Here is a 17,304-nt window from a genome sequence, read left to right on the forward strand (position 1 = left end):
ACTGGAGAGGAGCCATGAACACAAATATCCCGCAATTTCAGAGGCAATCCTGCACAGTCAATTAACTGTATTGTCTAAAAACCCAATGGCATCGTTTTTAAAAAAAATTTTTTTTAACCAGGCAGGCTGATATACCAAAGATTAGCAAAGTGTTAAATAAAGACGGAACACCACAATTTAATAATTCTGGATCTTAAATTACATAACTTCTTACCATACTTAATTGGTCCTGTAGACTGTTCCTCATCACTACTGAAGCTATTATCTGAAATAGGTTTTCTCCAAAACTTTGGCTTCCACTTTCTTTTATCTTTGTAGGTTGTAAATGGAGGAGCTAAAGTAGATAGGAGAAGATTGTTAATTGATATAACTAGTTTTTTTTTTGTTTTAACATTTTGAAGGATACTCAAATAATATTTGAAAAGAACTACATTCACTCCATCTTAGAAATGTATTTTTTTTTTTTTTTTTTTGAGATGGAAGTCTCACTCTGTCACCCAGGCTGGAGTGCAGTGAAGTGCAGTGGCGCGATCTCAGCTCACTGCAACCTCCGCCTCTCGGGTTCAAGTGATTCTCCTGCCTCAGCCTCCCGAGTAGCTGAGGCTGCAGGCACACGCCACCACCACCCGGCTAAGTTTTCTGTTTTTAGTAGAGACGGGGTTTCACCATGTTGGCCAGGCTGGTCTCGAACTCCTAACCTCAAGTGATCAGCCCACCTCAGCCTCCCAAAGTGCTGGGATTACAGGCGTGAGCCACCGCACCCAGCCTGAAATGATATGTATTATATTAAGAACATAATACCAACAAAATTTCTGTCATACAGAAACTAAAAAGTCCTTTTCAGAAAGAGATACAGTACACACACACACACACACACACACACACACACACTTATATATGTACTTACTATGACCTTTACTTTCATTGATATTGCTAACAAGGAGAACAGCCATCTGGTCCATTGACATTCGATCTTTGTTTACTCCAAAAAGTTTCTCAACATATTTTTCTGAAATAAGAGCAATGCAATCTTCATGATAAATATCAATTACAGAGACTAGGATAATTAAAATGTATGACGTGAACTAGTTTAAGAATTAAAGGCGATTATATGGTACTAGTCAATAACACCTATGGCATTTGAAAGGGCAAAGCCTGTATTATCTTAACTACTATGGCAAATCCTACCACATCATATACCCCATTTGGGATTAAAAAAAAAAAAAGTAGTTCCTAAAATGAACTAAGTAATTAAGTTAAAGTCCCAAATTGGGAGTGATAAAATAGATTCAGTGACATTACAATCACTCTGGGCTGTGATAACACCAAATTTAGTAATTATTATTTTCTTTACTTCCAAAAGATTTGTAGCTTGAGGTTTATTACTTGGCACCAAATCTGAGAAAAAGCTTAATAATATTTGCTCACAAGTGTATGAAGTCTTATTTCATTATAGAATTGGAAACAACAGCCATTGTAATTTCCAGCCTTCCTCTATTTTTTGAAAACAATAAGTAAAAATAGGGTCCTATGTTAAAATCAATAGTAAAGTTTCTATACAAATAGCTTAATATTTTCTTTTAAATAAATGGAACTAAATATTTAAATGAGCTCTGTCCAAAGAACTTTCTGAAATGTTGGAAATGTCTTAAATCTGTGCTGTCCTACTGGCATGCACTTGCCACATGTGGCCATTGGGTACTTGAAATGTGGCTAGTATAACAGAGGAAGTAAATTTTTACCTTAATTATACTGGATACAGCAAATCTAGATAAAGTATTATGGGTAAATGTACTGAATTATAGTAAGTATTTTACCATGTCAACAACTAATATAGAATTTTTAAGTTGCCTAAATTCAATTTTCATTTGGGAGAGAATAGGAAGTCTTTAAAAACCTGCTGAAGCAGTAATTTCTTCATTAGTACTTGTCTCTGCACAACCAATCAAAGACAGATTATATGACAGAATGTCCTGGAATAACTGTTTTCGGCTAAGCGTATAGTCTTGTATATGCTGCCTAAGATAAAAAAAACACAGAAAAGATAATCATGTACATATCAAAGTTAAGCAAATAAGACCATTTTTCAAATTACAAAATGTTCACAAAAACTACTCACCATTGACAATCATCATCATTACATGTTCCTGTTAAATCAAAACGGCAGAAACACTGATCCGGTTCAATCATATTACTGTATGATACTGAGCTCAGGGGAAGTTTTTCCTTGGTTCGATAATATGGACTAAATCTAAGGTGAAGAGAGTGAACAGGTATATTATGCCCAACTAACCTTCCTCAGAAAACTAAGAAAACTTTAGTTTTTCTTTCTCAAGTTAAAATTTCCATGCTTACTATTTATGAGCTATTTATCTAATTAAATTAATGCCAAAATTAATTCGAGAAAAGGCCCAGAATATCAAGTGATAGAAACAAGCTGCTTTTATACCAAGAACATAAAATAGTTTAAATAGAAAAAAAACCTTGTATTCTAAAAGTAGTTTCTCACCACATAATAAAATACTATATAATACCGGTATTTCTTACACACATTACCAGCCAAGACAAGAAAATCTGGAAAAAGTCTATATTACCTGGAAGGTGCTTTACAATTTTAAGATAAAAACATGCAACCCTTTAACATTCTCACAACTTTTAAAAGTCTAAAAACTTTGGGGGACCCACAAAGTTAATCATATGAAAATGTCTAAATAAATTTTATGAAGGCTGGCCAATGCACTTCTTAGACTGAATAACAGTAAAATTAAAAATCAAAAATTAAAAAAAACTCTAAGATTCCAATTATTTTTCCTAAAATTCCTAACAAACAGAAATCCAAAATTCTCCACACTTCTACCAATAGCCAGAAACTGGAATTTGATATGAACTGATAAATCCAAGAGTGTGGTTTGAGCCCAACAGCAGGACACTTAATTTTTATGTTCCTTAAAACGGTAAGTCTGGTTATCAACAGCAATGATTCAATTGCTTTTTCATTATAATCAAATATTCAAGATAAAATATTAAAAACCAAACAGAAATCCTGAAATTCAAGCTTATTGAATCTTTCTTTTATACCTGTAGGACTTAAAAACTAGAAGAGGACTATGGTAGGGTCTAAAAGGACATGGCTTCACTTCCATTGTTTTACTTTGTGCTGTGACAAAATCCACATCTACAGAAATCTCCTGCAAAAAAAAATAATAATTCTGTAAGGCAAATAAGGCTGGGGTGAATTCCAGATTTTAGAGAAAATATGAAATGTTCAGTTACCTGACCATGCAAAACGTTCTCTGTAATGCCTGTGGTGGTTTTTAAAATCAGCTGTTTTAGGCTGTCAGCTTTTGAATACAATTTTTGCAATTCACCAATTTTTAACCCTAGAAAAAGTTCTGGTTTTTCTACAGTATTTTTATTAAGTTTGTTTATGCATTCTTTGTTAGCGGTATCAGTGTGCTTAAGGTTAGGTTTAGTAAAATAATTGGATTCTAAAAAAGATCTTCTTCGCTCTCTGCTTGAACCAGACAAAATTTCATCATCAACATCATTTTCTTCAGTGTCCAGGGTTAATTTATCTTGTGTCAGATCATGAAGTGAGGGTTGAGGTAAAGAAAATTCGGGTTCCTCTTCCACAACTGGAGAGATATTTTGTTGTTCCTTTGCTTTAAGGGCACGGGCTTCTTTTAATTTTTGAATTTTCAGGGCATATTCATATTCCAGCTTTTGTAACCGTCTTTTCTCCATAGCAATTAGTTCTGCTGAATGCTTTCTTGGACTTGATACTGGAGAACTGTCCAGTCTCATCATTTTGTTTGGCTAAGGGAGAAAAACGATACACATATTTTACATCACTGTGATTTTATAAACAATTTTTGGTAAGATAATTGTGCTATCCCCACCATACAATGCCAACATTATAAAACTAAATCAATATGGAGAATAAAACAGAGTAACATAAGTAGCCAAAAGTTTTGCTAGTTAATCTATGACTTATGAAAAAAACAAAGTCAAAACAAAATAATAAAGTAGACATCCAAAAATGTGGATGTCATTTAAAAACAAAGCTTTAATCTTAATCTCTTGGAATTTACAGCAAAGAGTTACTTTATATATACATCTTCCCCTTAAAACTATCATAAAAACTTTCTGCTTTCCAAAAGTTAAATATTTCTATAAAACCCTCACCCCAAAGCGATCTTGTTCCAGTTTACGTTTTCCTATTTCTTTACTGGCCACTGCCTTTGCCCGAGCAAGCTCTTCTCCATATTTTAGAGTCAAAGCTTTCTTAATTGTAACACGTTGTTGAACTCTGTGAATCTGAAAAATATAGAATAATCCTGAAAATGTAAATGAAAACCTTAAAACAGGAAATGTCTTCTTCTCAAACACCGCGGCTTTTGAGCATTCAACTGAAAATAAAAACATTCCAATATTATTTCTCAACGAGAAACTATAGGTTATGCATGTTTTGCTGGCTTTAGTATACAGTGGTTTGTCTTACAGAAAATTTGGCCTATAAAAATGTGTAGTAAACAGGAGACTACAGTATTTTAAAATAATTACTTGTTCCTGAAGCTTCTTCAAAAACATTCTGTTAACATTAAGAATTTTTTCAGTTGCTTGAAGCTGTTCTGTAAGTTTTGTAATCTTTGCTTCAGCATTTCTAACAGATTCTTTCTTCTTAGCTTCTTGCTGCACTAAATTCTTTAAAACAGATTCATCTTTCATCAAGAGAATCCTAAATGAGAAATAACAAAATTCTTGTTAATGTTTCCCTATGAGAGCAGACTGTCAGAATAAAAAAATTTTCAAAGTAATAACACAATTTTTAAAAATGCATCTACGAGACACAGATAAAAATGTAAAGGGATGAATATTTTTATATTCATCACACAGGTATTTAAATTAACATTGCTACACTGATAATAGTATCTATGAGACTGATCTTTAAAAAAAAAAAAATTTAAGCCTGAGGTAACGTGAATTACTGTTGAAAACCTGTAGTAAATATTCAATGTTGGGCCAGGCACAGTGGGAATGCATTTCCCTAGTTCAAGCGATTCTCCCGCCTCAGCCTCCCAAGTAGCTGGGATTACAGGCATGCACCACCATGCCCAGCTAATTTTTTTGTATTTTTAGTAGAGACAGGGTTTCACCATGTTGGCCAGGCTAGTCTCAAACTCCTGATCTCAAGTGATCCACCCACCTCAGCCTCTCAAATTGCTATGATTATAGGCGTGAGCCACCGCGCCTAGCCGGTATTTTTATTTAAACATTAATTTCATTACTTTATGTAAATGTAGTATCATTCAACAAAATGATAGACTTCTACATTCTACAAAGTTTAAGTGAGAAAATGTATAATCTTATAGTATGCTTATTAATAACATACACCACAAAAATGTATTTCTCTACCACAGGAACAATTAGATATGTGAAGATAACAAGGCTCACCTATGTTTTTTCAGTTTTGATTCTGCATCTGTAACCTGCTTAGTAACCATTGCTATCCTGCCAATACCATCAATTTCCACATCAGAGTTTGCTGGGGATGGTGAACTTGTCTTCAGCTGATCTGATTTAATCAAACGCTGTTTCTCACGGCTAAAATTATCAAAAAGGATATATGCATTACACCCAAGAATAAACTTAAACTATTTTTAAAATGTATTCTATTTCTTGCAGTAACAATATTAATCACACCGAATAATAATAAAGATGATGACCAATATGCAAGACCCAAGTCAGCATTCAAAGTTGATAGTGGAGTCCTTCTCTTTCAGTGTTTTCATCTTTTTTCTAAGCTGGTTATGTCCTAGCACATCACTCTATTCAAGTGTATGTATGACCATCCAGCACCATCTTCTGTGTGAGTTATAAAACATTAACTCTGTATCTTGGATAAAACTATCATCACTCATTTCCCAGTGCCAATAAACTCTATAAGAGAAGTTTTGAAAACATCACATACTTTTAATGTTAATTACATAAAATTACACTTACTTGGCAATTTCTTCCTTTAACAATCTATATTCAATCTTCTTTTCTTCAGGCAAAGCCTCCGGTGTTCGCAAAGGATCATTTTCTTTTTCAGATTTTGGAGGCACTTTCGGTTTTGAAGCTTGCTAAAAAAAAAAAAATTTGAAGTCAACTAGATCATCAGCTTTCCAAAATTCCATACTAAGATTTATATTTTACATTGCAACCCAGTGTATACTGAATTTATTTAGAAATACCTGAATGTCATCATTTTCTATTCTTTTTTCTAAAACAATGTTGGTTGATAACTACTAAATTGTATACGCCACCAAGTAGTGAAGATCTACAGTCTGAAAATCATTGAATTAAATCACAGCTAAACAACTACTGAAATAGGGAAAAAACGATAAAAGTTGTACTTAGAGAATACATTTTAATAAAAACTATTTTCTGGTAACACAACACAACTCTAAAACAACAGTCTCCTTACTACACAGAACAATTATCCAACCAATTTTACTATTTTGAAAAAGGAAATACTTAATAGGAAACACAAATAATGGAAACTTTTAATAGTAAAATCAATCTACATTGATACATGCTTCATTATATAAAGTCCTAATAGCACAAATACTTAAAATATTTCCACAAATCAATGTTATTAAAAATCTATAACTTTATGGTTTAATTTTCAGGAAAAAATAAACTTTACTGATCGTCAAAAGGTCATCTTTCTTTCCACCTTTAATTATTGCACTTACCTCAGCAGTTCGTCTTGCTTCTTTAATCATGGACTCTAATCCACCAAAAACACTATTTGTTGACTTGGAAGCCTCTCCATCAGATTCACTATCATCTGAATCATTTAGTGTTACAACCACTGATTTATGCTTTGGAAGCTGCAAAGACAATATATTTATTACTCGTGATAACAAAAGGATGTCATTTAACCTTGTTCAATTTCAATCCACAAAAATAATGGGCTCCAAGTAGACAGTCTATGGCTCCTTCTAGCGTTGTATTACATTATCCACTGAGTCGACCAATACTGGAGACATAAAATGTTGTATATTCTTTAAGACTTTCTATTCTATAATTACTCTCATTAAAATTTTATTTTCACTAACTTTCTATTATAAAGAACCACAATGCAATTTAAATTAACTCTTTTAAAACCAAAGAAAAATTTTGTTAATTTTACATAGTAATTATCAAAATTCTGTACTTTGTGGTTACATATAGAGGGTAAGCCAAAACTGGCTTACCTAACAGGAAAGATTTCAACTTGTCTTTGTTCTATTTATTTTACTTTGAAGCCATTAGAAAACAAGGTAGAAACAAACTATCATTTCAACCTCCTTAATAAACATCATAAATAATTTCTTCCATCATAGTGTAGTCATTGGTTGGAAAACATACGCAAAGTATACAAAGAGATGGGAGAAATAAAAAACATGCAATTTGTTAAAATTTTGACTCCAAAAAGATAGAAAATCTGAATGAGCCCATTTCTATAGAAAAAAAGCTGAAGAAATGTCAGAGGAAAGTACACCACTCTGATGAAAACAATACCTCCCCCCAACACACTATCACCAAACTCTACCAGTTTTCAAGTGAAGGTGTTGCTCTCATTTTATCATTAATAAATTAAAAATAAATTTTAAAAATTTGTATTTATATGTGAATATATGTGTGTATATAAATAAACCAAGGGGTAGAAAACAGGACAGCTAAACTTCATAGAAATTTATCATAACTGTTTGAATAAAAGTAGCATTAAATTTTTGTTTTTACCGAGATCACAGTTCGTGGAAGACGGGGTCCTCTGTGAAACTTTGGATTCTGTATCCTAGGCTGAGACACTGTGTTAATACTGACTATTGATAGATTGCTTCTTGGCACAGGATGTGAATTGTTCAGAACTGGAGGTGAAGGTGGGTCACTATTACTGGATGTTTCCTACATAAGGAAGAGAAAGACATTAAACATTCCTAAATAAAAATAAATTTCTGCCACCTTTAAAAATCTTGAGCATGTTAGAATTATCCCCACTTTGCTGAAAAGCCCAATGATGCCCAAGTAACCAGAAAAAAGTAGGACTACCATAAAGCTAAGCTCAAGAGCACCACCTAGAGGTTTAGGTACCTAAATTACCTCTGGCTTAAAAGCTCTTTTATTTGCTAGAGATTTAAGTAGTTCTTCTCGAAGCAGCATTTCTTCCTCCTCTTCCTCATCTGCAAAAGGTGGTTTTGGAGGCTGTTCTGGATCTTCAGGTGGGAGAGGTGGTAATGGTGGTAGAGGAGGTAGAGGTTCAAGAGAAACACACAAGGCTTCCACATAAGGCTGGCTCAAAGGTGGCAGAGACTATTTTTTAAAAAAAGAAAGAATTACAATGCAAATTTTATCAACTCAAATGCTTCTCTCTGCAGCAATATTAAACTAGAAAAAAATAAACTTTATATTATTATTTTAGCTGTAAATATAGTAAGCTAAGTATATGTTAACCCCAAAACAAACCAGAAATCAATAGCCAACCACGAAAAAGTGTTATTTTTACAATTTTAAAAAAAATCAACGGTATTTGAAACATTTATTAACTTCAAGGAAAATTATAGAAACTTCTCTGTTCCCATTCTTATATCCATTTAGCATTCTAGAAGATATAGATATCAAACTATACAGGGTCCTTCCTTCTAGATGACTACCTGAAAGCAAGTAGAGGTACTGAAACCCAAGACATAATATTTCAGTAAAAAATAAAAATTAGAAACCAAGGGATTCTGTGAATAATAGTCTAGAGTACTTTAATCATTAATTAAGTATCAAGAAGAATCACCACTACTCTCTTAAAATGGCTTCTTAGAGAATATCTATAAAGGAAACTAATTTTACACAAATCCCTAAATTTGGGTATGTATTTGCATCAAAGATCTTCCACTATTTCCCTTGGCATTTAGTTCATTTATTCATTCCCAAAAAGAAAACATTACAACCAAGAAAGTGCTGTTTTCTCTCTCACTATCGGCTCTAATATTCCCCTCACCATATATGTTCTAGAAAGACACTAGACATCTTTCCTGAAACGGAAAGGTTCCCTCTTACACCTACTGAGAGATACTCAATTTGATCTCTAGGTCCTCTCAATCTAAAAATAATGTCAAAACTTTTAATGTGTGATTCCTCTACTTCCTTTTTTTCCTTTTCCTTTTATTGTTTTTGTTTTTTTGTTTTATTTTTAGTGGGAGGACTGGAGATGGGGGAAAAGAAATTAACTTCATAGAAAATGCTTTTCTTTTGCTGGATTTTCAAGTTAAAAATAACCATTTTTATGAAAAGAGGAGAAAGGAGAGCATTAATTTTTAGAAGCATCCTAATGCACGTAAATTCCAATTCCCTAAAAAAGAGACAGTCCAAAACAGTAGATAACTTCTGTTTTTGAATAAATTTTCTGAGTAGCTACTATCTGAGAGTAAAGTGAAGAAGGAAACATGATAGGTACCGAAAAGTCAACATGAAATTAAAAATTAGCTATGAAAAAAATCTACCAAATGGATAGCTTGCTGGTATAATCAATTGTTTATTCTACGTATTTCATTGCTATTAATTCTGGTAAGCAATTCTGATTTTTTAAGCCCTCTTCAAACCTAACCATTCGTTTTTAAAAACAAATTAGAAAAGACAAGACAAAATAATATTCTTAGAAATCAATTCTGACTTACAGAAACCTGAGGTGGTGGAGGCAAAGAAAGAGATGGTGCTGGAGAAAAATACCCCAATGAACATTCAGAGAAAAATGGCGGTTGCACTGGTGAAGGAGCTGTAAAAAAAATTTTTGTTAAGAGTTTAGTAACAGAAATACTTCATCAGGAATATATTAAGTTTATGTTATGTTTGAAGAAATACATCTAGGTGGAGTGCAAATTAGATTTTATCAACCTCTGATAAAATCTTTAAACCCCTCATGAGTCCACCTCCAGCCATTTACAATTGTCATATCATTTTAAATGTCATTTTATAGTCAGCCATTCACTTTAAACTAATAATTAGTCCCTCAAAACTCTCACTTTGTTCCACTTTTAACCTAATGATGAGAGCAGGGAATAGAGCAGGAAAAGATAGAAACATACTTTAAAAAAACAAACAAAAAAAAAAAACACAAGCATATTTTTTAAGAAATAATGAAACAAAAAATTCCCTTAAATTCTGCCAAAGTGCCCTAGCCAAAGGAAAACAACGATGTGGTGACTTCATTATTCCCTTCTTGTGGAGCAAAAGAAAGTTGAGGACATGGACCATATAAGCTGTGTTGAAAGTAAATAAAACTAGGAATGAGAAGAATTACTTAGTGTATTTAGTCAATAAGGTGCACATTTTTTTACATTTTAATTTTGAAATAATTACAATTGATGCATCTCAGCATTTTTCTTCCTTGGTAGCAGATAAAAATAATTGTGTATTTTATCTTCAATGACTTGTTAGGCTCACTGAAATACAGCAGTTTCAAAGACTACTCTTACTACCCTACCCAATAACTATATAATCAGAGAAAATCTAACATTTCTTCTTTATCCCAGTTGTCTCACAAGTCAATACATTATTATCCACATGCCTTATATGGGGTTGACTTGAGTCCCAAATGAGATAATCTGAATATACACTAATCTTTGGAACATTTTACATAGCGCTGCAGATGTGGCTGCTGTGTCACATTTGTGTTATTAGGTGGCAGAGAGAAGAGAGGCTATGTCTATGCTCAGTGTTCTGCCCCATGAACATTTGAATGTTTCATAGTCAGACACTTGATGGTGCTATTGTTTTATGGACTTGGCATGTTTTCCCTTCCTAGTATCTGGGAGAGAGGGTGGACCTAGTGAGTGCAGTGATCTCCGAGGAAAGCCCTCCAGGCTGCACTATCCTCATCCAGATTTAACCAGCCCTGACTCACTGCCAGGTGCCAGGAGAGGCTTCTGAGGACTTTCTGACCTTTGTGTTGGGTCAGCCACTAGGGGGTCTGAAAGGACAGTGGGAAGGTAGAGGGTGCCCTCAGCAAGAGTAGCCTCCATTCATGAATTTTAGAAACTAGTGGTAGGAAAGATGAAGTCCATTATGTGCTGGTTCATGCTACCCACCATGTCAGGATCATCCAGGAGGACAAAGAACTAGGAAAGTGTTTGCTGGTGTTTGATTCAGTTAATAGTATTAACAGTAGCCACTTTTACTATGCTCTTGATTCTGTGTCAAGCTTTCTTGTTATTTATTTTTGAGACAGAGTCTCACTCAGTGCCCAGGCTAGAGTGCAGTTTTATTGTGCTCTTGATTCTGTGTCAAGCTTTCTTGTTATTTATGTATTTATTTTTGAGACAGAGTGTCACTCAGTGCCCAGGCTAGAGTGCAGTGGCACGATCTCAGCTCACTACAACCTCCACCTCCCAGGTTCAAGCGATTCTCCTGCCTCAGGCTCCTGAGTAGCTGGGACTACAGGGGCGAGCCACCACTACCGGCTAATTTTTGTATTTTTAGTAGAGGCAAGGTTTCACCATGTTGGCCAGGCTGGTTTCAAACTGCTGACCTCAGGTGATCCTCCCGCCTCGGCCTCCCAAAAGTTCTGGGATTACAGGTGTGAGTCACCGTGCCCAGCCATTCTTGTTTTTTAACACAGGAAAAAGTTGACAGAACTTGTGACTGGCTTACAGTGTGAGCACTGGCCAGAAAGACCAGGTGGACTGGCCCCAGCCCAGATCAAGATGCAGAGGCCAAGATGTGAGCCTTGCCCTGTGCCAGAAGGCTGGTTGGAACAGAGGTGCAGATACAGGCTCCACCTGCTCTGGGACCACCAGTGGTGCTCAAGGTATTTGCAGCCTCAGAGCTTGGCTTTCCACGAGTCCACCCACCCCCAAGGCCATGCAGCTGCAGTTCCTGCTCTGCTTTCATTACAGGGAATGGGCAGGCTGGCATTGGGATGCCCACTGCCTCTGGCCCCTCTACCTTGGTGGCACTGTGTGCTCCAGCTGGCCAGGGGCAGCTGCCGGGACCACCCCATCATTTTAGTATTCTGATTTTTAAGTTGTTCTGCCATTGTGGTATCCTAGTGAAAAAAAATAAATAAATAACCTTCTGGCAATTTCTGAACTGCCTGAAACCTCAGATCCTAAACTAGTTTTTTACCGTATTTGAATTCTCTTGGTTTTTTTTTTCCCCCGCCAGGCGGAAAACTCTATATGGAAAACATTCTTTTTTAATACAAGATAAAGTGAATTAAAAGATGTTTTTAATGCACATTTCTTCAAATATAATATGTCTGTGTTGGCAAAATTTGAGAAAAAATTGATCTTAAATGGAAAAAAATACATATATATAAATATCCGCAGTTAATGTGGCAAAACATTAAAATTTGACAAAGCCGCATAGAGTATGTTCTCTATATGTTTCACAAAATCATTTAAAAAGCATAGATCATAAAGTTATTTTACAGAAATAAAGTATTAATAATATTGTCAATACTTGGGAATTATAATGAATCATCTCCAAGAATCTGAAAATAAGAAAATTAAAGATTGACCAAAGCAAGTTAAATTGTGTTATCAAAACATAATATAATGTAAGACTATCAAACACCAGCTTAAAGTAACAACCTGAAAAATGAGCATTTTGGTAAACACTAGCCAAATAATACATATTTTGTTTTGTCTCTAGTCTAGATACACCAAAGTAGGATTCCAGTTTTGATTTGGTCTCACTATGTGACTACAGGGAGAAATACACTGATCATGTGTTCTTCCAAATTCTCCAGTTCCTGGAATGCCAACTGCGTTCTGTTATCTGCCTCAGTCTTACGTGTTTTAAATTATTTGTGAAGGAATAGGTCTCTCACAGCCAATCACCCCTGAACATCAACAAAATCAAGTCTCTGGCCCTCAAAGATAAGATTCTAGACTATGCAACCTAAAAGAGAGTTACAGCCCTGACCAGTTCTAACCAGCCTTTCCTGAGATGCCACTAGTAGTATCACTTTCTGTCTCAAAATTTCTACAAATTATCGTACTAGAAAGAGACAGGAAGCCAAATAGCAAAAAAGGAATTTTGTTCTTTGACTAAAGCAGAAAGTATCTTGGATATAAAGATCAAGAGTTTGTTTTTTTAAAGAGTAGTGTTCTCATCTTTCCCATTCTTCACTTTTTATTTTTTGAGACAGAATCTTGCTCTGTCACTCAGGTGGGAGTGCAGTGGTACGACGTCAGCTCACTGCAACCTCCACCTTCCAGGTTCAAGAAATTCTCATGCCTTAGCCTCCCAAGAAGCTGGGATTAAAGGCACATGCCACCACACCCAGCGAATTCTTGTATTTTTAGTAGAGACAGGGTTTCGCCATGTCAGCCAAGCTGGTCTCCAACTCCTGGCCTCAAGCAATCTGCCCACCTCAGCATCCCAAAGTACTGGGATTACAGGCGTGAGCCACTGCACCCGGCCCAATCTTCACTTTCTAGAGCAAACAGTTAACAGAGTTTAAACAATGTTTTATTTATTTATTTTTTAATTTAAAGGCTATCTAGAAACACTCGGAAATAAAGGTTAATATTACTTATTTGAGGTTTGCTCTCTAAGTATTTACAACAACAAATAATGTCTATCGCCATACCGTTCATCAGCAAATCTCACTTTCATTACACATTTCTTCCAAGGTTTTGAGTACCATAATGACTATTCTCTATTTAATACATGTAAATACACAAAGGTTTCAAGTTTTGGCTCATACCTGGAGAATTGGTTTCACTATCTGTATCCATAGCAACTTCTTCATAGTTATCATACTGATAAATGCCTCCTCCACTATCAGTAGGTTGCTTATCTAAGGATCGCCTCAGGTCAGGATCTGAAGACTAAGTATACAACACTTTTTTAGTTTCAAAGCATTTTCTGTCTTGGGTTACAAATCACAAAAGAACTGATAGTTATCTTCTATGGAAGAGTATCAAAATCATGGTGATTCAGTTAGATGTGCCTATCACATCTTTGGGAAATTCAATTTAAATGATAGCTACACTGGTTGACATTTTATAACTGTATAATCAGATAGAAAATGGAATTTCCAAAGTACGAGCTATACAGACGAAATCCCCCATTGTTAGCTGAGCCACTAAATAATTAGCTCTTCCTGTATAAAATGACACCAAACTCTTGTACACTTATGACTTCTGTATGATTAAGAAACTAGAGGAATACAAACAAGTTTTATGTCATCACGACTACATACAGAATATTGCCCCAAAAATTCAAAAACATTTTAATTATAAATAAATTAATGATACCTGAAAGCTATAAATTCTGGGTAAATGTGTTTATCTATTGTATGTTGTTTTCTTGTCTACTTCTTACTATGTTTCACTCAGAGACAGTTTATAATAAACTAAAAACTCGCAAAACCTCTCAAGAAGGAGGTAAAGAATAATGTGCAAATAATACCATATTTATCTCTAGAAAAAGATTCTATTGGCCTGGCGCGGTGGCTCATGCGGTCGGGAGTTCAAGACCAGCCTGGCCAACATGGTGAAACCCCGTCTCTACTGAAAATACAAAAAAATTAGCCAGGCATGGTGGCGGGTGCCTGTAATCCCAGCTACTCGGGAGACTGGGGCAGGAGAATTGCTTGAACCTGGGAGGTGGAGGTTGCAGTGAGCCGAAACATGCCATTGCACTCCAGCCTGGGCAACAAGAGTAAGACTCCGTCTCAAAAAAAAAAAAAAAATTTCAAAGTATAAATATTTACAATATTCCTTGCTTAAGCAAACCTAACTCCAATTAACGAATTTACTCTTTAATATCCCTCTACTCTTCATTAATACATTCTCAAGTATACTCTTTTTGGGCTTTTTTCTTCTTTTTGGGTGGAGAGGGTAAAAGAAGGGAGGGAGAGAGAAAAAGACAAGACGACAAGTATATTTATATACATAGTAAATGTTCAACAAATGTTTGACCACTAAATACAAAATAGCCACATGCACTAAGGTTATTACTATATCATGATTTAACATCTATTAAAATAGTCCATACTAGTCATGACACACTTCTCAATCTACATTACTAAACAATGAAAAACTAATGAAATTCTACCCCTGTACTTAAGAAAGAGCCATTTTCAGAATAAGTTTTCACCACAATTTAGTAATCCTACTTTCATCTAAACAGAAAATTGTAAAAAACCTAAAAGCAGTCTCTGCTAATAATAATTTTAGCCTTCATTTCTTCTTCCAATACCTACAACTATAAAAGATGCTTTCCCAATTACAACCTACCTTCCTTTTTTCCAAGAGTTATTTATAAAATAAACTTCCTTATTTGACAGAATCTATGAAATATGACTTTAAGGAAACTTAGAGTAACGTTTTGATTTTATATTTTTGCATTTCTTACTTTACTTCTTGATCTCCTCTTGCCACCAACCAATTTCATGAATCGATTGTACTGTTCTTCCTGATTTGAGAGATCTCGAATTTTTCTGATTTCTTCCTCTCTTTTCCTTCTCTCTTCTTCTTCAGCTTGTTTCCGCTGATCCTCTTCTTTCTGTCTTTCCTGTTCTTTTTGTTGTTGTAGTTTCTTCCATGCCTTTGTTTGCTGCTTCCTCAATGCTTGTTTAGCTTTAAATAAAAAACACATAAACATTAGCATCTGTTAGGAGATAAAAGAAAAATAAGAGTCTTAAAAAATATTTTCATTATCGATTAATCAGTGATGATGCTCCTAAGTTGTTTATATAAGATTGTCTTCCATTTTAGGGCCCTGTAATTCCCCAAACTCAAAACTCTGAATTAAAATCTCAAAACTATACTTATACATAAATTCAACTAAAAGAATTTAACAGGCAGTGGCTCACACCTGTAATCCCAGCACTTTGGGAGGCTGAGGCGAGTGGATCACCTGACGTCAGGAGTTTGAGACCAGTTTGCCCAACATGGCGAAACCCCGTCTCTACTAAAAATACAAAAAAATTAGCCAGGCGTGGTGGTGGGCGCCTGTAATCCCAGCTACTTGGGAGGCTGAGGCAGGAGAATCGCCTGAACCTGGGAGGTGGAGGTTACAGTAAGCAAAGATCACGCCACTGTACTCCAGCCTGGGCGACAAGAGCAAAACTCTGTCTCAAAAAACAAAAGAAAAGAAAACAAAACAAAAACACAAGAATTTAATAAAAATGATCACCTGTAGTGCTAACTTTTTTGGCTGAATGTGTTTTTGTACTTGTTTTAACTTTTTGCTGTACAGTTTTCGTCTTAGTCAACTTTTCTTTGCTTTCTTTCATCACCTGCTGTTCTTTTTGTTGCCATTTTTTACTGGCTGACTGAAGAGCCAAAAGGCGAAGCTGTAATTCAGATAGTTCCTCTTCATCTTCACCAAGTTTCTTTAAAGCAAAAAGAAAGAGCTAAAATTTTTTAATTCTATTATTTAGCTTACACATTTCATCAAGTCAAATCCTTTATAAGATAAAAATTTGAAGTTTGAAGGCAAATATGACAAGGCAAATACAGATAAAATAAGTAAACTAATTTACTTCCCACAGCCTGAGACTCTAATGTAATTCCTAAAATACAAATAGAAGATGAGTCTGCAGAACGTATGTGTATATATGTAATGTAGGGTTGGTAAGGCGGTACAACTGATAGAACACGATAATGCAAAAAAGAAAAGAGTTAGTAGCTAACATTTAAAAGGGCTTCCCAAACCGGAAAGAGTAAAAGTCTGACGGCAGCAAATGCAATGAAGAAATCAAGACCGAGGAGAGGTAAGGAAAGAAGAAGGAAGTGGTTCCCTGATCATGTGATTTGCTGGCCTCACCAGTAATAGAGAACAACAGACACACTGAATTGTCAAGATTCAAACTTACAAATTTTCTTTTATGTGTATATGTTTTAATTCTTTAAATTACTATTGAAGGGAAAAATCTATAGAGATTTGCTTACAGCTGACTGTTATGTGTTCTAAGGCTACAGATATTTATCTGAATATTTTATATATTTTGAACACACAAGACTTTTCTTCAGGAAAGCTAAAACAGGACAATAATGTTAAAAGCAGATGTCTGAGAACTTTTTTCCAATTGAAATAACTTTTGCATTTCACTTTTGAAATAGTTTAAAAAATTAATCTATTCTCCCCATTATAGCAAAAATAGAACTGAAAAATGTCAGGCTCCCTAGAGGTTTTTAATTAGAGTCCATGGATTTTAATAAGGGGTGGGAGGATAGCTTTGGCTTCCCCACCCCTGAAGTTAAACACAAACTCTGTTTTCTCTTTATGTATGTGCATGGAAGGGAAAGGAAGAGTCAAAAAAGATTC

The 17,304-nt window shown here is 34.9% G+C and overlaps 1 protein-coding gene and 1 non-coding gene across 2 annotated transcripts in view; one reads left to right on the plus strand and one right to left on the minus strand.

Moving 5' to 3' along the window:
* ZFC3H1 (zinc finger C3H1-type containing) overlaps positions 1-17,304 on the minus strand; it is a 54,488-nt gene that overhangs the window by 19,338 nt on the left and 17,846 nt on the right. Inside the window, exons 4-20 of the mRNA XM_019038986.4 lie at positions 16,171-16,369; positions 15,388-15,611; positions 13,733-13,856; positions 9,699-9,796; positions 8,134-8,343; positions 7,774-7,938; positions 6,741-6,878; positions 6,004-6,125; positions 5,455-5,604; positions 4,564-4,738; positions 4,186-4,317; positions 3,274-3,816; positions 3,079-3,188; positions 2,120-2,251; positions 1,898-2,019; positions 908-1,009; positions 215-334 (exon numbers count right to left, since the gene is read on the minus strand). Of these exons, the coding sequence (XP_018894531.3) occupies positions 215-334; positions 908-1,009; positions 1,898-2,019; positions 2,120-2,251; positions 3,079-3,188; positions 3,274-3,816; positions 4,186-4,317; positions 4,564-4,738; positions 5,455-5,604; positions 6,004-6,125; positions 6,741-6,878; positions 7,774-7,938; positions 8,134-8,343; positions 9,699-9,796; positions 13,733-13,856; positions 15,388-15,611; positions 16,171-16,369 (2,866 nt within the window). The remainder of the gene's footprint in view (positions 1-214; positions 335-907; positions 1,010-1,897; positions 2,020-2,119; positions 2,252-3,078; positions 3,189-3,273; positions 3,817-4,185; positions 4,318-4,563; positions 4,739-5,454; positions 5,605-6,003; positions 6,126-6,740; positions 6,879-7,773; positions 7,939-8,133; positions 8,344-9,698; positions 9,797-13,732; positions 13,857-15,387; positions 15,612-16,170; positions 16,370-17,304) is intronic.
* LOC115930338 (small nucleolar RNA SNORA17) lies at positions 10,651-10,779 on the plus strand. Its single transcript, XR_004066976.1, has one exon. It is a non-coding gene; the product is annotated as a small nucleolar RNA SNORA17 (small nucleolar RNA).

Source organism: Gorilla gorilla, chromosome 10 (assembly GCF_029281585.2).
Source record: "Gorilla gorilla gorilla isolate KB3781 chromosome 10, NHGRI_mGorGor1-v2.1_pri, whole genome shotgun sequence".
Classification (NCBI taxonomy): Eukaryota; Metazoa; Chordata; class Mammalia; order Primates; family Hominidae; genus Gorilla; species Gorilla gorilla.